At 51.5% G+C, this 23,343-nt stretch overlaps 1 protein-coding gene across 9 annotated transcripts in view; it reads right to left on the reverse strand.

Moving 5' to 3' along the window:
• Positions 1-23,343, reverse strand: part of LOC127045881 (translation initiation factor IF-2-like) — a 34,807-nt gene that overhangs the window by 3,526 nt on the left and 7,938 nt on the right. For 4 of the 9 annotated variants that reach the window (XM_050942673.1, XM_050942669.1, XM_050942668.1 and 1 more), the window contains 8 exons: positions 23,190-23,276; positions 22,734-22,850; positions 21,700-21,786; positions 19,226-19,348; positions 9,109-9,255; positions 6,566-6,775; positions 2,748-2,855; positions 209-292 (listed from right to left, as the gene is read on the reverse strand). In XM_050942673.1, the coding sequence (XP_050798630.1) occupies positions 209-292; positions 2,748-2,855; positions 6,566-6,775; positions 9,109-9,255; positions 19,226-19,348; positions 21,700-21,786; positions 22,734-22,850; positions 23,190-23,276 (963 nt within the window). The remainder of the gene's footprint in view (positions 1-208; positions 293-2,747; positions 2,856-6,565; positions 6,776-9,108; positions 9,256-19,225; positions 19,349-21,699; positions 21,787-22,733; positions 22,851-23,189; positions 23,277-23,343) is intronic. The other 5 variants (XM_050942675.1, XM_050942672.1, XM_050942670.1 and 2 more) reach the window with 3 other exon arrangements.

Below are 23,343 nucleotides of genomic sequence, written 5' to 3' on the forward strand. Positions count from 1 at the left end.
AGCCTCTGTGGACAGTGGCAACAGCAGGTACCGTCCCCCCTTCGCTCTGCCCTCCCTCTCCTGTCCTGCATTCCCTGACCAACTGCATCAAGTTAGTTGTGTTTGAAGGAAGAGGAACAGAGCAGGAAGGCGTCCCCGGCTCAGAGTCCTGCCCTCCCTGGGGCCCCTGGGTTGCATCGTGCTGTTCCCCGCTGAGGCTACCTCTCACCTGGCCAGTGGTTACAGATCCATGGCAGCCGGGACAGGGGAGCTTGGGGGCGGGGAGCTTGTTTTTGACTTCCTCATGGGGACGCTGCAGGAGGAGAGGAGAGGGTTAGGGGCGAGTCACTGGGAGGCCAGGGCTTACAGGGCAGCATGGGGTGAGGCCGGGGGGATGCGTGCAAGCGGTTAGCGCCCTGCTGCCTCTGCAGCAATGGTGAGCCACCGTCCCTGGGCTGCACTGGTCCAGCACGCGAGGGCCCTGGCGGATTCGCTGGGGATCTAAGGCTCTGTCCAGGCTGCAGCTGGGGAGACAGACTCGCACTAGCTCCGCTCAGGCAAGTGCTCTAAAAATAGCCACGCGGTCGTGGCAGCGAGGGTGGAAGCTCAGGCCCAGGGGGTGGACGGGCTTGGATGCAGGGGGCTAGCCCGAGCCGCCACCCGCACCGCACTGTCCACACTACTATTCTTAGCATGTTACTTGGAGCAGAGCCAGCGTGAGTCTGCCTGCCCAGGTTGGGGGCCATGTTCCCAGCTCTAGTGTAGACAGACCTCTCGAGGGAGGCTTCTCCCCTGCTGTCACAGTCGTGTGGGGGTCTCAGCACTGTGCTCACCTCCCCACCAGCTCCTAGGGCTTCCCTTCCTCCAGAAGGGGGCTGGTTTGCTCCATGGCTGTGGAGCATGGTGCTCTCCCTGGTCCCGTACTTTCTGCACCAGCATGTCCCCTCATTCACTCCCCTCCCATCTCCTGGAGCATGTGCTCTGGCTGCATCCTGGCCGACACTGTCTCCTAAGAGCAACCAGAAAGTTGAGCCCCCAGGGCCGTCCTTAGGCATAGGCAACATAGGCAGCTGCGTAGGGCACCTGAAAATTTGGGGCACCACTGGGTCTTAGTGTCCACCCTCTTGTTTTCCTATCCCTGTTCTGACCCTTCCTGCAGGCTCCCACAGATGGCTGCTCTAGCCTGGTGAGTCTTCCTTGGGAGGGAATCTAGTAGTTAAAAGTGAAAAAACCTCCAGCCTGCCAGACCTATTAGCACAACATTGAAACTGTTAAAGAGACATTCAAGGGGTAATAAAGCCATTTAACAGGCATTTGCCAACCCCAAGGTATATACTGACAGGTTTCAGAGTGGTAGTCCTGTTAGTCTGTATCAGCAAAAACAAGGAGAGTCCTTGTGTCACCTCAAAGACTAACAAATTATTTGGGCATAAGCTTTTGTGGACTAGAACCCATTTCATCAGATGTCCACGAAAGCTTATGCCCAAATAAATTTTTATACTGTCAGTTTCTGACTTTACTGACAAAAACAGTTGTGCATTAATGTAATATTTACACAGAACATGTCAGTCTACAGGACCTTAGTTTAAAATTTGCTTTAAAAATATTTCATTAGTGAGCTGGTGAAGATTATAAAATCACATTTCTAAAAAATGCTTGCATAGAGTTTTAGATGCACAATCATCTTTAGCCTTAGATGGGTGGATCTTCACACATAGTTTTTTAAATAAATCCTTCAAAAGACCTCCCTTATCTAAAATACACATTTTAATTACTATAGTTAAAAAAAAAGTGCTTCCAAGTCTTCCTGTCCTTTCTGTCCATCCCTTCACCACCTCTCTCCCCACTCCTCACTGAAGAGAGCCCTTAAAGGGACAACAGTCCTTCCCTTCCAGATAGCTGGACAAAGAGTTCCCTTTCTTTACTTCTGACTAGCCGACAAACTAGTTTTAAAAGAACCCTCCAGCAAAATCAGTACCTTAGTAAGACAAAATCCTTGTTATACCTAAAATCTTTGGAAACATATTTTTTTAAAGTTGGTGAAATTTCATAACCATGTCTCTTGTTATGGAGATCACACAAAGTAAATTACTGTTCCCTTTTTCTAAAAGCAATGAACATTGTTCTGAACACACTAAACCTCTCTGATTAATTTAAAATAATGTCTTTGTTTCAGTGAGTTAAATATGTAGTAATCTGGAATGCTGGCTTAAGATTTGAGTACATTTAAAATATAAATTCAACTTAGAAATACTGATGAAGAAAATGTAAAACAGAGAAGAGCTGCATCATGTATTCCATTATATGTAATGTTGTATTCAGCAGGACAGCTGACTCACCCTTACTATGAAGTTTTTGCAAATAAATCTCTGACAAACTTCAGGGCATATCAAAAAACCTGTGACTGACATTTTTTATTCCCAAATTTTAGTGCTTTTAATTAGGTACTTTCTTCATGTCCATTCTGCATGAGGGAGAGTGCATGGAAGTCTCTGCGGTGAACTGTGACTCTCCGCCACCATGAGGCAGGCTGGGCATCTCATTATCCTTTGCTGTCAAGTCCCTCCTCCCCCTCCCCCACCAGGCTGTGAGCTTGGGCTGCCATCCGGCATAGGGGCACCAGTTTAATAATACTGCGTAGGGCCCCATAAATCCTAAGGACGGCCCTGTGAGCCCCCCTTGTGCCCCATTGATTACGGAACAGGCTTTTGTTGCCTGTTAGTTAGTCTGGAGCTCAGGGCTTCCACCCTCTTCCCCTCTTACTGTACCAAGCCTAGGATGGACCCAGAGCCGGGTCTCCAAGTGGGCTTCCTTGTGGGTCTGTCTTGCTGTGGTTTCTGGCCTTCCCTCTTAACTCTCTCTTGCTGGTGGTTGTCCTGCAGGAGAGAGCTGTGCATCAGGGACATGCTGCAAGGCAGGAATTGGGGTGGGGGGGCGGAGGTGAATGTCACCGTCTGCTGGCTGGGCACAGCCTACAGAGGGGATAAAGCTCCTACTATTGCTGATAGCCACTGGAGATCTCCTTTAGCGCAAGTGGGAGCGGCTTCCCAAAGATAGACACGGGGAAAGAAGCTAAAGGGGAGGGCGGGAGAGAGGAGTGAAGAAACAGCAGCTGGTGAGAAAGAGGAAAAATAAGAAATCGGACAGGCTTACACTGCCCCTCCCCCCTCAGCAGCACTTTGAGGGCTTCCAGGGTGTCCAAACCCACGAGTGGCACCTCGGGAACTGGGCCCCAGGCTAGTTTTTATACGAGCAAGAATTGAAACTGTCAGGTCATAACCTGCTGCCAACAGAGCCGGGGGGGGGCGCGGGTGGAGGAGAAGGAACTGTGAACTCTGAGCAGAATCTGAGAGAGGAAAAGTTAGGAATAAAAATCTGTTCCAAACAGAAAAGTGTTTGCAACCTTTCCCTACTACCTGTGTGAGCAGGGTCTGAATGAGCTAGTGAGGGGCTAGGGGGAGCAGCCTCTGTGTGCATAGACATGGTCACCCTGCCTAGGTGTGCAGCATGATGGAGCGGCTTTCCCAGAGTGATCCCTGTGGGCTGGCACTGGGTTACAAAACACACGGAGTGTAACCTTTTATGAGTTATGTGCCTGAATATTTGGACACTAATATCTAAACTGTATTATTAAATTTATTAACTTACATTTGGGATAGTGCTGATTATGTATTTTATGTATCTTATGACTTTTAACCCAGACTTTGTATTTCTGTATGATTCAAGCATTGTACCCAGATGTATAGACATCCTTCCCTTAGCCCCGGGTACTAGATCATTTTCACATTAGCCTGAATGCAGGGCTGATGAAATGTGGTTATCCTTATTGTACGAGTAATGGGCAGCAGAACAGTACTTAGCCTGCCTGCCTGAGGGGTTCCCTTAAACTGAACCTCATTTGCTCAGCAGAGGGTAGAGATGCCAAATCCTACCTACTATCTGACCTTCTCCTCTCTTCTGTTTGAAGCCAGAGCTATTAGACTCCCCTGAGAGTCCTTGTTTTGTCCAATGACGGCTAGAGCTAAAACCACCCATAACCAGGTGCTGAGCCTAAGACCTGGTGTGGGCCAGTGTTGTCCTGAAAGACCCTGCCCAGCCTTCACTAGCAGAGACGTTTCCTGCTACCCACTGAGGCCTGGGTTAAGTGGTGGGGCCTCAGAGCATGACACTGCTGCAGAGAGACCGTGGGGCCAGAGCCCTTGGCTGCAGCAGAATGAACAGCCCTGGCAGTGGGCAGTGCCAGGCCGAGGGAACAACAGCAACTGCGAGCTAGTTGCAGCCGCAGTGCAGCAGCTCAGGCATGGCTTGATGTCCCCTCCCTGGGATGTGAGGTGAACTCACGTGCTGGCACCACTGCTGACCAAGCACTGTAACTGCGGGTGGGGTGCGGTGGAGGGAGAGGGGAGCGATGTGTTAAATGAACATTTGTTGTCAGACTTTCACAGCGCAAGGTGATAAACTGAGGCAAAGGGCACTGCCCAACATACTCTGGGGTGGGTGTTTACTCGGGGTCACGTGCTTTCGGATTGTGGTCATAGTGTTTCCCCAAATTAATTCCGGGTTCTTTTCCTCTTTTATTAAAAGTTTTCTTGGCTAGCCACAGACTCAGTGCTTGCGAGGGGAGACAAGAGGGTTAAATTTTCCCAGGTTACTGGGTGGGGGCTTGAGGCGGTTCTGTTTAGTTTTGTTAAGAAGAACCCCAAGATACTGAACCCAACCCTTGTTACTGCCGGCTCCACCTGGCAGAAGGGTTACACTTGCGTTTATCTTTCCACTGTGGACTACTTTTGGTAGTGGAAGTATACACACAAAACAACCATGTCTCCACAGAATTTCTTCAAATGCCTGAGCTGTTCCCTGAGAGCAGTGGGCACCGTCAGGGTGCGCGTTAGTTGGCTGCTGGGCCACTTATCAGGTGGCCTTTCCAGTACGTATGTCATCACCGCCTGACCCTTCGCTCTCACTTAACTAAGAGATGCCTATTTAACCCCTTTTCTCTCCCCTCCTGATGTCCCAGGTTCAGGGACACTAACCCACCACAGTCGAGTGCCTTCCCCACCCCGGCGTTGCTGCTTGTAAGCGGCAGAGACAGAGTACGAAAGGTGAAAAAACTTTGTCATCATCACATTCTTCTGGCCTGACCAAGTGTCTGTCCCTGGAGCCTGCTCCTGTGATCTCAGGGACATCAGGGTAGCAGATGCTGTTAGGATTGGGTTTGCTTTTGGAGCTGCCTTTCCTAGGGTCTTGTACAGCACCGCTCGCCTCGTTGGCACGTAACAGCTAGCACCAGAGTCTGGTCCCCTCACTCTCACTGACCAAAAACTCTCACCACCAACGGTTCCAGTGGTCCCGTAGGGCCACTCCTGGAACAAGGTGCTACCCCACAGAACCCAGCCCATAATGAATAGTGATAGTCCTGCGGGGCTCAGACACCAACCATGGTGTTCCCAACGCTCATGTTGTAGCCTACCTGCTCAGATATGCAAATCTTTGCCTCCCGATTGGCTCACAAGAGACAAAGACTAGCTTTTCTTGGACCTCTAACTCTGCCCACATTTCTCATCTCGACTGTCAATGTTTATTGGGGTGGGGTGGGGGGGGGATGATTTGGCTCTCATAGTCCTGAGTCCCTGCACATACCCAGATACCTGTGTTGGAGACATTAAGGACAATGTAACTGTTTACAAGGACTCCATGATTCAGCAAACAGCAAGACTTGTGCCTGGAGGTAATTATTAACACTGACTTCATGCTGGTCAATATTTACCGTAGGTCTCAGGTCAATAATGTTGATGTTCACCTGGGAAGCCAGTGGGCCAGCTTCAGAGCTTCGGGTCATGGGGTGGTGTGGGGGAGGGTTTGCACTAACTTTTTTTTTAGTTAAATTCCCTGCGCTACAAAGCTGTAAAGCTGCAAATCCAGAGTAACTCCATTTAATCCAATGGTTATTCGAGATTTACCCTGGGGTAACGAAAGTCACTCATGCTAATGGGGTTACTCCAGATTGACACTGGTATAACTGGGATTATAGTCTGACCCCCTATGAGTTTACTATCTATCAAAATGAAGACTACTGGGATATCTTCCCCTCTGCGGCCCCACAGCCCTGCCCCAGAGGGAACTGGGGTTTATTTGTTTAGTTAGCTAGCTCTTTATTTATTCCCTTCTTTAGAAGGGAAGAAGGCAGGTTCTTGCAGCTCCGTCCAGGGAACTCACTGCACCTGGAACTGGGCCTGAAGCCAGTGGGGTCTGAAAGAAGCAGCATTTCTTAGCACGGCACCTAAAGGAGACTCTCCACCTAGGTCGTGCTTACGTGCCCCGAATCAGCCCTCCAGCCCCTGGTCCATCTGTCTCGCTGGCAGAGGGGAGCACAGTGCAGCTTGTGCTCTCAGTAGGGATGGCCAGCCGGAAGCCCCCTGGTAAAATGCAGCCTATGGCCAATGGAGGCTATGGGTCCCAGCATGCAATGCTCCAGTGTGATCTGTATAGCTTAGCTTAGCTCCACAGGCTGAGTCCTGCAGCTCCTGGGGAGTTCCCAGCCCTCGGTCTGAGTCCGGGAATCCCTCGGCTGGTCTCTGCCTCTTACCTTGGGGGACACTAAAGGGCTGTAGCAGCCCGAGCAGGGCAGCCTGGGTCGCTTGGGTTTTAGTGTGCGTGGCTCAGTTCCTTCAGCCGCCCTCCTGCCTCGCCCTTGTGGTGCAGGCCCCTGTGCAAGGAGAGAGCTGGTACTGGGCTTCATTTGCACTGCGTCGGGCTCTGCTGCCAGTGAGCAGCATGGACGGAGCACATCTTGCTCCTGTGTAAGGAGAGAGCAGGTATTGGGCTTCATTCGCGCTGCGTCGGGCTCTGCTGCCAGTGAGCAGCACGGACGGAGCACATCTCGCCCCTGGGCAAGGAGAGAGCTGGCACTGGGCTTCATTCACACTGGGCCAGGCTCTGCTGCCAGTGAGCAACATGGACCGGGCACATCTCGCCCCTGGGCAAGGAGAGAGCTGGCACTGGGCTTCATTCACACTGGGCCAGGTTCTGCTGCCAGTGAACAACATGGACCGGGCACATCTCACCCCTGGGCAAGGAGAGAGCTGGCACTGGGCTTCATTCACACTGGGCCAGGTTCTGCTGCCAGTGAACAACATGGACCGGGCACATCTCACCCCTGGCCAAGGAGAGAGCTGGCACTGGGCTTCATTCACACTGGGCCAGGCTCTGCTGCCAGTGAGCAACATGGACCGGGCACATCTCACTCCTGGGCAAGGAGAGAGCTGGCACTGGGCTTCATTCGCGCTGGGCCGGGCTCTGCTGCCAGTGAGCAACATGGACAGGGCACGTCTCGCCCCTGGGCAAGGAGAGAGCTGGCACTGGGCTTCATTCGTGCTGGGCCAGACTCTGCTGCCAGTGAGCAGCATGGATGAGGCACATCTCGCCCCTGGGCACACCGAGCTCTCCTGGCCAGCTCCCGGCTTCCCAGGAGGGCAGCATGCGCTGCCATGGGAGACTCACTAACACCAGTGGTGCGCGCAGTGCTGAGAGAGCAGAGCAGCAGGGAGCCGTGGGGCGGGAGTGCTGCAGGACAGGCTAAGGGCTGGAACACACCATGGGCGGCCGGTATCCATGGCCAGGGAGGCTAAGCCTCCCCTAACCCAGGCCATGGCCTCGCCCATCTTCTGCCCCAAGGACCCGCCTCCCTCCCTCTTTCCCCTGAAGCTGGTGGGGGCTCAGCTCCAGCCAGCAGCAGCCAGGGCCTGGGGCTGCCCTGGGAAGCTGGGGCCAGGCAGGAGATCGGGCCAGCGGCTCTGGGGCAGCACGTGGGTTGGTTGGAGGTCAGGCCAGCGGCTTGGCCCAGTGGTCAGGCCAGCAGCTCAGCTGGGGCGGGATGGCCGGCAGCTCAGGGCAGGCAGGGCTTGGGTCTCCTCTGGCGGAGGTGGGGGGGCTCTGGGGCTCCTCCGGCCACAGGGAGGGTGCAGGTGGAAGGGGTGGGGCCAGCGGGTTAGCCTCCCCGAAATGGGGGTTCACCCACCCATGTAATGCACTAAAGAAAACCCACAGCAGGCAGGAGCACAGGGACCTTGCAAGCCCCGGTTAGTGCGGATGCAGAGGCACTGGCTGGCTGGTGATCAGCAATGGAGCCTCTGGCATCCAAGGGCGTGTCTGCACAGCAGCTAAACACCCGCGGCTGGCCCGTGCCAGCCAACTCGAGCGCGTAGGACTCAGGCCACGGGGCTGTGTCACTGCTGTGTAGACGTCTGGGCAGGTCCCCGAGCTTGGGCTGCAGCCTGAGCCCAGATGTCTACACAGCAATGAAACATCCCAAGCCCCATGAGCCCAAGTCAGCTGGCATGGGCCAGCCGCAGGTGTTTCTTCGCTGTGTAGACATACCCTAAGCTGAGCATGCCTTGGCAGTGTGCTGTGCCCTTCCTTCCGAGCCTCCCTTTCCCCTCAGCAACGCCCGTCCCCTCTCCCTGCCCCAGCCTCCCAAGGACACATCAGCTTCCCTTGGGCCCTGGCGCTTAGGCTGTGGAGTTTCATTGCGTGTTAGCCGGGCTGTGGGTAAATCACAATTCTTTTACAAAATGCATGACAGCGTCAATGGCAAAATATTGATTTCCCCCGAGTTTGCACACAATGAATTTCACAACTAAATGCAGAGAGACAAGGTGGGGGAGGTGATACCTTTTCCTGGAATTTCTGTTGGTGAGAGAGATGAGTTTTCCACCTTAAACAGAGCTCTTAGCGCTTGTCTCTTGTTTACACAGAGTTTGCGCAACAGAAGTTGGTCCGAAAGAGATACTACTTCACTCACCTTGTCTCGCAAATACCCTGGGTCTAGCCCAGCTACAACAACACTGCAAACCACAACTGAACTAAGCCAGTTTCAAGGCTGGAACGAATTTCACAAGTAAGGATGGTCAGTTTTGAGTAGCCCTGCTGTGAAACTGACTAGCTAAGGGAATTGTTTGTAGTAAGGACTCTGTTGCAGACATTTTCTTTAAAAAAAAAATATTGGAAAGATCATGATTTGGGGGCACAGCCCGATTTCTGGGCCCTCTGTGACATGGTGATTTGCACAGGGCCCAGCTCATTAGTTAACATGAAACTCACAGCTGCCGCCCTCCTCTCGTTTTACTCTACCTGGAGGCTCATGTTGGAAGAGGAAGAAAGAAGAGTCATATAGCCAAAGTTGTAAAGTGAGTGCCCTGGAGAATTTGATCTGGGTCTAGGTCGCTGCTGCGGATATCTCTCAACTTCCCTCCTGGTTCTCACTTCTGAATCCTGGACCTGCAGAAGGACAATGTTAACGCCACACTGCAGTGTGATCTCCAGGTAACGGGAGGCCTATGAGACAGCCTGGGTCTGAGCTGAGGGAGCTCTGCTTCGGGCAGCAGGCCCCTCGCTGAGTTCATTTCAGGCTGCAGAACTGTCCCACGGGCAGGAACTCAGTTGGTAACATGGAGCCCTAGCCCCATCGTGGGACGACTAAGGGCTGAGTTTGCCATTAAATCTCCACTGGCACCTGAATGGGTTTTTCCCTTCCCTGTGCTGACACTGCAGTGTGCCAGGAGCTGAAGGCAGCGATGGAGACACCTCTCCCCTCTGCTCTGGGAGCTCCCCTGGCACATAAACATCAGCTCCGAGCTTCCCAGTGTCCTGCAATGGTCCTTTCCATGGTGCGCTGGGTGCACTCGGGCAGCCAGGTTAGCTTTGCTCATGCTAACGCTGCCAGTGGTGCAGAGAACAAACCGGAGGAGATTGGGATGCTGTCGAACAGGTGGCCAGCAGACCAAGGCAGCAGGCTAATTCACTCGCCTGTTAAGTTAGTTTCAAAGGTTTTTGTAGTTTGTGGATTGTATTGTGTAATTTGTATGTGTGGAGGCTGCTAGGGGCAGTGTGCTGGGACAGCAGCGGAGCCCTGATTAGGGGGCGGGGCTTACCCGATTAGGGGTCCTATAAAAGTAGCCAGCCAGTCAGGCAGCGGCACAGCAGCCAGCAAACAGAGCTGGAAACAGGGGAGTTTCAGAGGGAGTTCTCTTGGAGGAGGTTGCGGGGGAGACTAAGACAGAGGAACTGACAGGCTAGTTAAGGGAGAGGGCGGTGGTCTGCCAGTGTTCTGGTGCCTGTTGGGGGTTTGTGTTGTGTTGTGTTTCGTGTACTACGAGGCTGTAGGTGGGAAGGCCATGACTGATACAGAGGTAGCAGTGGAGGACACAATGAGGATGACTGGATGTGGAAGCTGCGGCATGTACATGACCCTGGAGGGGGCACCTGAAAAGAGTTTTTGTCTGCATGAAGTGCCGCCTGATAGAGCTGATGGAAGAGAAGATCCGAGGACTGGAGATGCAGGTGCAAACTCTGGTCGAGTTTAGAAGGGGGTTTGAGCAGACGATGGAGCACAGACACGAGGGGGCTGAAGGGATAAGCTCAGACGTGCAGATGGAAGCAGGACCAAAGAGCTCAGAGGAGAGACTGCTGGGTGAGGAAAGTGGACAGTGGAAGCATGTGACTAGGAGAACCAGGCGGAGGAAAAGACGGGCCAGTGAAGGAGAAACAGAACTCAGGAACAGGTTTGCAGAGTTGGAAAATGAAGAAGGGGCACAGCAGGTGATCGCTGAAGGAGAGAGGGCAAGGAAAAAGAGAAGAGCTGATAGTCCTACAGGAGGAGGGGAGGAGTCAATGGAGGCAACACCAAATATAAGCCCCAGGAGGATTGCAAGGGTGAACAGGAATCGAGAGGACTTGCAGCCAGTGGGTGCAGGGGATAGACCGGAGAATCACACTGTCACCAGGAAAAGGCAGGTCTATGTGACTGGGGGACTCCTTACTGAGAAGAATAGACAGGCCTGTAACTAGAGCTGATCGGGAGAACAGAAGAGTGTGCTGTCTGCCGGGTGCTAAGATACAGGATGTGGACCTGAGGCTGAAAAGGATCCTAGCGGGAGCGGGGCAGGAAAGAATCCGTTGATTGTCCTTCATGTGGGAACGAATGATACGGCTCGATTCTCGCTGGAATGTATCAAGGGAGACTATGCCAGACTGGGGAAGATGCTTAAGGAAATCGAGGCTCAGGTGATCTTCAGTGGGATTCTGCCGGTTCCTAGAGAAGGACATCAAAGGTGTGACAAGATTATGGTGATCAACAGATGTCTCAGGCTGTGGTGCTATAAGGAGGGCTTTGGGATGTACAGCCATTGGGAAGCACTCATGGACAGAGAACTGTTCTCTTAGGATGGACTTCACCTGAGTAAGGAGGGAAATAGACTTCTAGGATGGAGGCTCACCCAACTGATCAAGAGAGCTTTAAACTAGGAATTCGGGGGAAATGGTTGGGAGATGTCCAGGAGATCTCCACACCGGAATTTAACCTTGAGAGGGAAGTAAACAAAGTAAGAGGGGTTACAGCCGTGGACAGAAGAATTGGCATAAGGAGGAAGGGTAGTGTAGATAGCAGACTATCAGGTGATGCTGGTGGTAGAATGTCTGTGCCTAACAGGGTAAAGAATGTCAGTGAAGCCAAACGGCAAAAATTAAGATGTCTGTACACTAATGCGAGGAGCCTAGGGAACAAAATGGAGAAACTAGAGCTACTGGTGCAGGAAGTGAAACCGGATATTATAGGGATAACAGAAACATGGTGGAATAGTAGTCAAGACTGGAGTACAGATATTGAAGGCTATGTGCTGTTTAGGAAAGAAGAAATAAAGGCAAAGGTGGTGGAGTAGCATTGTACATCAATGAGGAGGTTAACTGTAAAGAAATAAGAAGTGATGGAATGGACAAGACCGAGTCTGTCTGGGCAAAAATCACACTGGGAAAGAAAGCTACTAGAGCCTCCCCTGAGATAGTGCTTGGGGTGTGCTACAGACCGCCGGGATCTGATTTGGATATGGATAGAGACCTCTTTAATGTTTTTAATGAAGCAAACACTAATAGGAAATGTGTGATAATGGGAGACTTTAACTTCCCAGATATAGACTGGAGGACAAGTGCTAGCAAGAATAATAGGGCTCAGATTTTTCTGGATGTGATAGCAGATGGATTCCTTCACCAAGTAGTTGAAAAACCAACAAGAGGAGATGCCATTTTAGATTTGGTTCTGGTGAGTTGTGAGGACCTCATAGAAGAAATGGTTGTAGGGGACAACCTTGGTTCAAGTGATCATGAGCTAATTCAGTTCAAACTAGATGGACGGATAAACAAAAATAGATCTGGGACTAGGGTTTTTTACTTCAAAAGGGCTAACTCTAAAGAATTAAGGAAATTAGTTAAGGAAGTGGATTGGACTGAAGAACTTGTGGATCTAAATGCAGAGGAGGCCTGGAATTACTTTAAGTTGCAGCTGCAGAAACTGTCGGAAGCCTGCATCCCAAGAAAGGGGGGAAAAACCATAGGTAGAAGTTGCAGACCAAGCTGGATGAGCAAGCATCTCAGAGAGGTGATTAAGAAAAAGCAGAAAGCCTACAAGGAGTGGAAGAAGGGTGGGATTAGCAAGGAAAGCTACCTTAGTGAGGTCAGAACATGTAGGGATAAAGTGAGAAAGGCTAAAAGCCATGTAGAGTTGGACCTTGCAAAGGGAATGAAAACCAATAGTAAAAGGTTCTATAGCCATATAAATAAGAAGAAAACAAAGAAAGAAGAAGTGGGACCGCTAAACACTGAGGATGGAATGGAGGTTAAGGATAACCTAGGCATGGCCAATATCTAAATAAGTACTTTGCCTCAGTCTTTAATGAGGCTAATGAGGAGCTTAGGGATAATGGAAGGATGACAAACGGGAATGAGGATATGGAGATGGATATTACCACATCTGAGGTAGAAGCCAAACTTGAACAGCTTAATGGGACAAAATCGGAGGGCCCAGACAATCTTCATCCAAGAATATTAAAGGAACTGGCGCATGAAATTGCAAGCCCCTTAGCAAGAATTTTTAATGAATCAGTAAACTCAGGGGTTGTACCGTATGACTGGAGAATTGCTAACGTAGTTCCTATCTTTAAGAAAGGGAAAAAATGTGATCCGAGTAACTATAGGCCTGTTAGTTTGACATCTGTAGTATGTAAGGTCTTGGAAAAAATTTTGAAGGAGAAAGTAGTTAAGGACATTGAGGTCAGTGGTAATTGGGACAAATTACAACATGGTTTTACTAACAGTAGATCGTGCCAAACCAACCTAATCTCCTTCTTTGAGAAGGTGACAGATTATTTAGACAAAGAAAATGCAGTAGACCTAATTTACCTCGATTTCAGTAAGGCATTTGACACGGTTCCACATGGGGAATTATTAGTTAAATTGGAAAAGATGGGGATCAATATGAAAATTGAAAGGTGGATAAGGAACTGGTTAAAGGGGAGACTCCAATGGGTCGTACTGAAGGGTGAACTGTCAGGCTGGAAGGAGGTTACTAGTGGAGTTCCTCAAGGATCAGTTTTGGGACCAATCTTATTTAACCTTTTTATTACTGACCTTGGCACAAAAAGCCGGAATGCGCTAATAAAGTTTGCAGATGACATAAAGCTGGGGGGTATTGCTAACACAGAGAAGGACCGGGATATCATACAGGAAGATCTGGATGACCTTGTAAACTGGAGTAATAGTAATAGGATGAAATTTAATAGTGGAAAGTGTAAGGTCATGCACTTAGGGATTAATAATAAGAATTTTAGATATACATTGGGGACACATCAGTTGGAAGCAACAGAGGAGGAGAAGGACCTTGGAGTATTGGTTGATCACAGGATGACTATGAGCCGCCAATGTGATATGGCCGTTAAAAAAGCTAATGCGGTTTTAGGATGCATCAGGCGAGGTATTTCCAGCAAAGATAAGGAGGTGTTAGTACCGTTATGTAAGGCACTGGTGAGACCTCATCTGGAATTCTATGTGCAGTTCTGGTCTCCCATTTTTAAGAAGTATGAATTCAAACTGGAACAGGTTCAAAGACAGGCTATTAGGATGATCAGAGGAATGGAAAACCTGCCTTATGAAAGGAGACTCAAAGAGTTTGGCTTGTTTAGCCTAACCAAAAGAAGGCTGAGGGGAGACATGCTTGCTCTTTATAAATATATCAGAAGGATTAATATTAGCGAGGGAGAGGAATTATTTAAGCTTAGTACCAATGTAAACACAAGAACAAATGGGTATAAATTGGACACTAGGAAGTTTAGACTTGAAATTAGACGAAGGTTTCTAACCATTAGAGGAATGAAGTTCTGGAACAGCCTTCCAAGGGGAGTAGTGGGGACAAAAGACATATCTGGCTTTAAGACTAAGCTTGATAAGTTTATGGAAGGGATGGTATGATGGTATAGCTTAACTTTGGCAATTGATCTTTGATTATCAGCAGATAAGTATGCCCAGTGGTCTGTGATGGGATGTTGGATGGGATGGGATCTGAGTTACTGCAGAGAATTCTTTCCTGAGTGCTGGCTGGTGAGTCTTGCCCACATGCTCAGGGTTTAGCTGATCGCCATATTTGGGGTCGGGAAGGAATTTTCCTCCAGGGCAGATTGGCAGAGGCCCTGGAGGTTTTTCGCCTTCCTCTGCAGCGTGGGGCTTGGGTCGCTTGCTGGTGGATTCTCTGCAGCTTGAGGTCTTCAAACCACAATTTGAAGACTTCAATAACTCGGACATAGGTTAGGGGTTTGTTATAGAAATGGATGGGTAGGGTTCTGTGGCCTGCTTTGTGCAGGAGGTCAGACTAGATGATCATATTGGTCCCTTCTGACCTTAAAGTCTATGAGTCTATGAGTCACGGAAATGATATTGTCTTCACTTATCTGTAACCTGTCGAATGCTATCAGGTCACATTACGTTTGACCCTAGATCAAAGGTTGTATTAGCATTTAGATGAGCATGCACTTGGAGTGTAAACTTCCTGAAAAACCAGTGACTGTTACCTCTTACCTGTTTTTATTATAACGTGACAATTGCCTTATGTATATCACTAACCAAATTACTCCTCAAAGAAATCTTTTGAACGCTGACGAAGGGTTTAAGGACTTTAACAAGCAAATGCTAATGTCAAGGCAAGTGGTTACTGATGCAGTGACCTGAGGTCCTGGACTCCATCTGTGTTCTCCATCAAAGGAAGCACCCATATGGGTGAAAAGCCAGCATGTCATCTGTGAGCCGGATCTACAAATCCTGATTCAAGAGCATGATCCAGCATCTCTGGACTAATTGGGAAAATTAGTTATTGGGAAAATAACACCGCGGGGCACAGACTATCCAATAAGTTCCTGGACTGCATTGCAGACAACTTTTTATTTCAGAAAGTTGAAAAAGCTACTGAGGGGAAGCTGTTCTAGACTTGATTTTAACAAATAGGGAGGAACTTATTGAGAATCTGAAAGTAGAAGGAAGCTTGGGTGAAAGTGATCATGAAATCATAGAATTTGCAATTCTAAGGAAGGGTAGAAGGGAGTACAGCAAAATAGAGACAATGGATTTCAGGAAGGCGGATTTTGGTAAGCTCAGAGAGCTGATAGGTAAGGTCCCATGGGAATTAAGACTGAGGGGAAAAACAACTGAGGAAAGTTGGCAGTTTTTCAAAGGGACGCTATTAAGGGCCCAAAAGCAAGTTATTCCGATGGTTAGGAAGGATAGAAAATGTGGCAAAAGACCACCTTGGCTTACCCTTGAGATCTTGCATGACTTACAAAATAAAAAGGCGTCATATAAAAAATGGAAACTACGTCAGATCACGAAGGATGAATATAGGCAAATAACACAGGAATGCAGAGGCAAGATTAGAAAAGCAAAGGCACAAAATGAACTCACACTAGCTATGGGAATAAAGGGAAACAAGAAGACTTTTTATCAATACATTAGAAGCAAGAGGAAGACTAAGGACAGGGTAGGCCCACTGCTCAATGAGGAGGGGGAAACAGTAACGGGAGACTTGGAAATGGCAGAGATGCTTAATGACTTCTTTGTTTGAAGTCTGAAGGAATGTCTCGTATAGTGAATGCTTACGGGAAGAGGGTAGGTTTAGAAGAGAAAATAAGAAAAGAGCAAGTAAAAAATCACTTAGAAAAGTTAGATGCCTGCAAGTCACCAGGGCCTGATGAAATGCATCCTAGAATACTCAAGGAGTTAATAGAAGAGGTATCTGAGCCTCTAGCTATTATCTTTGGGAAATCATGGGAGACGGGGGAGATTCCAGAAGACTGGAAGGGGGCAAATATAGTGCCCATCTATAAAAAGGGAAATAAAAACAACCCAGGAAACTACAGACCAGTTAGTTTAACTTCTGTGCCAGGGAAGATAATGGAGCAGGTAATCAAAGAAATCATCTGCAAACACTTGGAAGGTGGTAAGGTGATAGGGAATAGCCAGCATGGATTTGTAAAGAACAAATCATGTCAAACTAATCTGATAGCGTTCTTTGATAGGATAACGAGCCTTGTGGATAAGGGAGAAGCGGTGGATGTGATATACCTAGACTTTAGTAAGGCATTTGATACAGTCTCGCATGATATTCTTATAGATAAACTAGGAAAGTACAATTTAGATGGGGCTACTATAAGGTGGGTGCATAACTGGCTGGATAACCGTACTCAGAGAGTAGTTGTTAATGGCTCCCAATCCTGCTGGAAAGGTATAACAAGTGGGGTTCCGCAGGGGTCTGTTTTGGGACCAGTTCTGTTCAATATCTTCATCAACGATTTAGATGTTGGCATAGAAAGTACGCTTATTAAGTTTGCGGACGATACCAAACTGGGAGGGATTGCAACTGCTTTGGAGGACAGGGTCAAAATTCAAAATGATCTGGACAAATTGGAGAAATGGTCTGAGGTAAACAGGATGAAGTTCAATAAAGATAAATGCAAAGTGCTCCACTTAGGAAGGAACAATCAGTTTCACACGTACAGAATGGGAAGAGACTGTCTAGGAAGGAGTATGGCAGAAAGAGATCTAGGGGTCATAGTGGACCACAAGCTTAATATGAGTCAACAGTGTGATACTGTGCAAAAAAAGCAAACGTGATTCTGGGATGCATTAACAGGTGTGTTGTAAACAAGACACGAGAAGTCATTCTTCCGCTTTACTCTGCGCTGGTTAGGCCTCAACTGGAGTATTGTGTCCAGTTCTGGGCACCGCATTTCAAGAAAGATGTGGAGAAATTGGAGAGGGTCCAGAGAAGAGCAACAAGAATGATTAAAGGTCTTGAGTACATGACCTATGAAGGAAGGCTGAAGGAATTGGGTTTGTTTAGTTTGGAAAAGAGAAGACTGAGAGGGGACCTGATAGCAATTTTCAGGTATCTAAAAGGGTTTCATCAGGAGGAGGGAGAAAACTTGTTCACCTTAGCCTCCAATGATAGAACAAGAAGCAATGGGCTTAAACTGCAGCAAGGGAGATTTAGGTTGGACATTAGGAAAAAGTTCCTAACTGTCAGGGTAGTTAAACACTGGAATAAATTGCCTAGGGAGGTTGTGGAATCTCCATCTCTGGAGATATTTAAGAGTAGGTTAGATAAATGTCTATTAGGGATGGTCTAGACAGTATTTGGTCCTGCCATGAGGGCAGGGGACTGGACTCGATGACCTCTCGAGTTCCCTTCCAGTCCTAGAGTCTATGAGTCTATAATGGATTCTGACAGGGGGAATCCTGAGCGATTGGACAGAGGTCCCCAAAAACCAATTTGAGTAATCTTGAGAGACTTAAGGTGAACTGGCAGAGATCTCTGCTATCGTTTGGACTTACAAACTCTGACTCAGCTGTTATGTATTTTACCTGCTTTAACCTTTCAATAACTCTTGTTCCTTTTCTTAGCTAATACGTATTTAATTTACTAGAGAAATTAGTTCTTTGGTGTGAGATCCTGAGCATCCACTGACCTGGGGTGAGTGACTGGCCTTTGGGGTCGGGGCGGGAGTGACCTGATGCATGGTGATTTCTGGTTTATGTGACCTTTATCACGAAGTCCAGTTTGTCTGGGTGGTAAGGTTAGCTGGAGAGCCTAAAGGGGCCTGTCTGTGGCTCCATGGGAAGATTAATAGAGTGATCCAGGAGCCCATGTCTGTTACTGGTTTGGTGACATCTAATTATAGAACACGCCACCAGTTTGGGGTGTCTGCCCTGGCTTCTGACAGTCTGCCCTGAGACTGGCACTCACAGCCCTGAGCCCCTCCAGACAGCATGACGGAAGTGACAGGGTCAGGGTCTGTGGAAGGACAGGATGGGGGCTGTCATGCACTACAGGAACATCACAGCAGGCAGGGGAACTAGGAGCTTGCAAGGCCTGGTGGAGCTGGAGCTCGCTGGTGATCAGCTACTGAGCCTCCTGGCGCCTGCCTCTGCATCCTGGCCTGGCCTTGGTCGGGCTGCGCCACTAGCTAGAGTCCATTTCCCTGCCATACACCACGAAATATCAGGATCGTGCTTGGTTTGCTCCATGGTGATGAAGCTGTGCCCTGTGCCCTTCCTGCTGAGCCACCATTTCCCCCATCCCTCTCCCGGAGCATGGGCTGGACCACCGGGGTCCATCACCCCTTGGCTAATCTGGGGCTCACGGGATACAGATTCTCCCCCACCGAGGGTTGCCAGGTGTCCGGTTTTCAACCGGAACGTCTGGTTGCAAAGGGAAACTGGCAGCATCCAGTCAGCACAGCTGAGCAGACGCTAAAGGTCTGGTTAGCTGCAGTAACTGGCTGCTCCCCAGCCTGGAGGAGCGGCTCTGCTTAGCCCTGCCCTGCCCCGCCCGCCTGATGGAGAGAACTGATGGCTCCGGGAACGGGATCCAAAGTAGGTACCAGCACTGTCCAGGGGGCAGGAGGGTAACCTGCCTGCCTCCCATCCCGCTGTGCCCCAACCCCCACTCTAGGGACCGACCCACTCACCCCACTGTGCTCCAATTTCCCCAGCCCCTCACTCCAGGGACCCCTCCGCCCTGCTGTGCCCCGATTTCCCCAGACCCTCACTCCAGGGACTGACCCCACCCACCCCACTGTGCCCCTATTTCCCCAGCCCCTCACTCCAGGGACCGACCCACCCACCCCACTGTGCCCCGATTTCCCCAGCCCCTCACTCCAGGGACTGACCCCTGCCATGCCCCAATTGGGCAGGTTCCACGTCAGCTCCTCCCATCCCAGCTCTGCGGGCAGCAGGTGAGTCCCAGGGCAGCAACCAGCAGGGGTGGAGAGCGAGCGATGAGGTGGGGGGAGGACATGTGAGGCAGGAGCGGGGCCTCAGGGGAAGAGGCGGGGCAGGGATGTTCGGATTTCAGGGATCAGAAAGTTGTCAAACCTACCTCCACCTTGGCAGGTCTTAGAAGACTCAGGGAGCCTGGTCTCCAGGTAGGTTTAGGCCTGGGTCTGCGTCTGGGTTGCTGCTGTTTCTCCACTTGTCTCTTGGCTCTCGCTGGTTCACCAGGCTGCAGAGAGAGGATGAGAGCTGAGAGCCGGCTCAGGGCTCGGTGCAGTGTGCACGGCCTCAGCACCAGCGTCAGGACCTGCCCCGGGCAGGGCTGGGCCAGGCGGCTGGGGGCTGCGGCCTGTGGAGGGCAGAGAGGTCCCTGTGCAGTTCAGAGTTGTAGGACAGTGAGGCTGGGCCAGCTAAGCTGGAAACATGCAGTTCAGTCTCCTCGGGGGGCAGCTGGGCTCTCTGCAGCCTGACGGGGAAGGCCCCTCCCCGTGGTCCTGCTGGGAGTGGGCAGGGCTGGATTAACACAGGGGCTTTAGGGGCTGCAGCCGAGGGCTAAGGGGGGCCCTGCAAAAATAAATCCATGATTATCTACAAGTCAGTGGTCACCAATCGACCGATCCTGGAGCCTCTGCCAGTCGATCGCAATCTCCAGGCTGCTAAAAGTCCAGTGGCGCAGCAGGGCTCAGGCAGGCTGCCTGCATGCCGTGGCCCCGCGCCACTCCCGGAAGCGGCCGGATGCTAGGGCGTCTCTAGGGCCCCTGGCAGTGGGGGAGGCTCTGTGTGCTGTCCCCGCCCCCAGCACCAAGAACCAGCCAATGGGAGCTCCAGGGGCGGCACTTGCGGGCACGGGCAGCGCACGGAGACACACTGTTCCCCTCCCACTGGGGCGCGCAGAGACATGCCAGAAGCCAGCCACTTCCCGGAGCGACATGGGGCCACGGCATGCAGTCAGCCTGCCTGAGTCCTGCTGCGCCGCCAGCCAGGAGCTGCCTATGGTAAGTGCCTCCTGGCCCGAGCCTGCATCTCTCACCCCCTCCTGCACCACAACCCCCTGCCCCAGGTCAGAACCCTCTCCTGCACCCAAACTCCCTCCCAGACCTCGCACCCCCTCCTCCACCCCAGGTCAGAACCCCCTGCTGCACCCAAACTCCCTCCCAGACCTCGCACTCCCTCCTCCACCCCAGGTCAGAACCCCCTCCTGCACCCAAACTCCCTCCCAGACCTCGCACCCCCTCCTCCACACCAGATCAGAACCCCCTCCTGCACCCAAACTCCCTCCCAGACCTCGCACCCCCTCCTCCACCCCAGATCAGAACCCCCTCCTGCACCCAAACTCCCTCCCAGACCTCGCACCCCCTCCTCCACCCCAGGTCAGAACCCCCTCCTGCACCCAAACTCCCTCCCAGACCTTGCACCCCCTCCTCCACCCCAGATCAGAAACCCATCCTGCACTCAAACTCCCTCCCAGACCCCGCACTCCCTCCTCCACCCCAGGTCAGAACCACCTCCTGCACCCAAACTCCCTCCCAGACCTCACACCTCCTCCTCCACCCCACGTCAGAACCCCCTCCTGCACCCAAACTCCTTCCCAGACCTCACACCCCCTCCTCCACCCCAGATCAGAACCCCCTCCTGCACCCAAACTCCCTCCCAGACCTTGCACCCCCTCCTCCACCCCAGATCAGAACCCCCTCCTGCACCCCAACCCCCTGCCCCAGGTCAGAACCCCCTCCTGCACCCAAACTCCCTCTCAGATCCCAGACCCCTCAACCTCTCCTGCACCCCAACCCTCTGCCCCAGCCTAGAGCTCACTCCTGCATCCAAACTCCCTCCCAGAAAGAAACTAATATAACAGCTGTTCTAAGGTAAGAATTAGGCTATTTTGAATTTACTTAACTATATTCTACATGTTTTAAGACTGAAATGTAACCACAGAATGGCTTTATGTTAATTAAAAGGCAAGTTTAGTACAGCATTAATAGCCTCGATGCCAGAATTATGATCATTTTGTTTTAAATTAGGAAAACGACTTGTATGCAGAGGTCCCACAAAGTCTAGTAGTTCCTGTTCCACAGGAGAGTTAATCCAGCCCTGAGAATGGGGGATTACAGTAAAGCCTTTCCACCTTAACTCTGACCTTGGGACACAGAACACTGCAGCCCCCTTGTTCTCCATGTAAATTGTGTTTTGTATAGAAATGCTGTAAGTACAACAACAATCCCAGCCCACAAACACCCAACGTCTGTTAGGCCCTTCCTAGGGATGGTTTGGGAAGGGCTGGTTGGAGGGCAGGGCTGGAGAGTGGAGACAGGCCATCGCTGGCTGATTCTTCTGTCTTGCACCCCTGATTCAGGCAGATTCCCCGGCTCAGACTCCTGCTCTGAGGCGGAGGGGGCAGGATGCCGTCTGGGCCGTTCCCAGGTTGATCCCTGTGTTTTATTCCACAATTGTTAATCTGCAGCTGTGGCTTCCCCTGCCCTGCTCTCCTTCCCCTGGCTCAGCTGCTGTCCCTGCTAACCCATCTCTGGTGCAGAACCTCAGGCCCCCATCTCTCTGGTGACTCCGTTGTTCCTAACTCACCTTGCTCAGAGGAGAATAGCAGCCAGGACAGGCTTGGGAAGGTGGTGAACTGAGTTTTTTGTCCTCCCTCCTGGTTTGCAGCCAAACCTGGGGGTGGAGAAAATTCAGCACTTAGGGCCACGTCTCGTTGCCAGAGTCTGTGTTTTGCGCCGGCTCACTGCCCACTCTCGGGGAACGCACAGAGCAGGATCAGCTCCGTGGGGGCAGGGCTGGGGTGCGTTCGCTGGCTGGCTGGGCGCCCGAGGCTGGCATTGGCACAGCAGGGCGGTGGCAGAGCACAGGGTAACAGACGGTAGAACTGGAGAGCGCGTCGTCCGGCCCCGGCCCCAAGGCAGGGTTATTCTCCACCGTCCCTGGAGCCTGTCTGAGTTATGGCAGCATGTCTGGACTGCACCATGGGCACACGCCACCTGCATACTGAGCTCTGCCTCTGCGCGTCTCCTAGGCCAGGCCTGGCAAGGGTGTCCTCAGAAGGCAGCAGTATGGCTGTCTCCCACAGGGCCTGCCTGGGCGCACAGGGGCTAGGAGGGCCCCTTTATAGCACTGCCCGGTGAGGCTCTCACCTCTGCTCTGTACGCTGGGGGGCCTGTTGATCTTGGCCAGGTCACGCATCCGTGTCACTAGCTTTGGGGATTTTAATTTTATTTTCCATTGTTGAGTTTAGTTTTCTGCTTTTCGGAAGAAATCCTCCCCAGCAGGGATAAAGAACGGGAGAAGGGGAGTGGAGTTCTCAGCCCTCTGGCCACCCACCCGGACCAGGATATTTGTAGAGGGAAGTCTGGGGAGGAGACCCTGCTCTAGCTCCCTGCTAGGGGGCAGGAGGTCTCTCTACCGACACCGCGGTGCTCGCAGGCCTGCCGCACACCGAGAGAGGTCAGATAGTGGTGGTTGGCTGGGTGGTTATGGAGCTTGGAGCTCTCTGGCTCCCCTTCCTTCTGAGCCACCATTTCCCCTCCGTAGCACCCCTCTCCTCTGCCTGAGCACGGGCTGGGGTGCTGTGCATGTGACAAGGCGCTCGTGCCTTGCAGCCTTACCGTTTCCTCGCTTAGAGGAATCAGGGAGCCTGGTCTCCAGGTAGGTTCAGGCCTGGGTCTGCGTCTGGGTTGCTGCTGTTTCTCCACTTGTCTCCTGGCTCTCGCTGGTTCACCAGGCTGCAGAGAGAGGATGAGAGCTGAGAGCTGGCTCAGGGCTCGGTGCAGTGTGCACGGCCTCAGCACCAGCGTCAGGACCTGCCCCGGGCAGGGCTGGGCCAGGCGGCTGGGGGCTGCGGCCTGTGGAGGGCAGAGAGGTCCCTGTGCAGTTCAGCGTTGTAGGACAGTGAGGCTGGGCCAGCTAAGCTGGAAACATGCAGTTCAGTCCCCTTGGGGAGCAGCTGGGCTCTCTGCAGCCTGACGGGGAAGGCCCCTCCCTGTGCTCCTGCTGACACTGGCTGGGAAGGGGCAGGCAGATTGAAACACATCTCTCTGGTGACTCTGTTGTTCCCAGCTCACCTTGCTCAGAGGAGAATAGCAGCCAGGACAGGGTTGGGAAGGGGGTGACCTGGGTTTTTTGTCCTCCCTCCTGACTCTCAGCCGATCCTGGGGGTGGAGAAAATTCAGCACTTAGGGCCACGTCTCGTTGCCAGAGTCTGTGTTTTGCGCCGGC

The sequence above is a fragment of the Gopherus flavomarginatus genome, chromosome 2 (assembly GCF_025201925.1).
Source record: "Gopherus flavomarginatus isolate rGopFla2 chromosome 2, rGopFla2.mat.asm, whole genome shotgun sequence".
Taxonomy (NCBI): domain Eukaryota; kingdom Metazoa; phylum Chordata; order Testudines; family Testudinidae; genus Gopherus; species Gopherus flavomarginatus.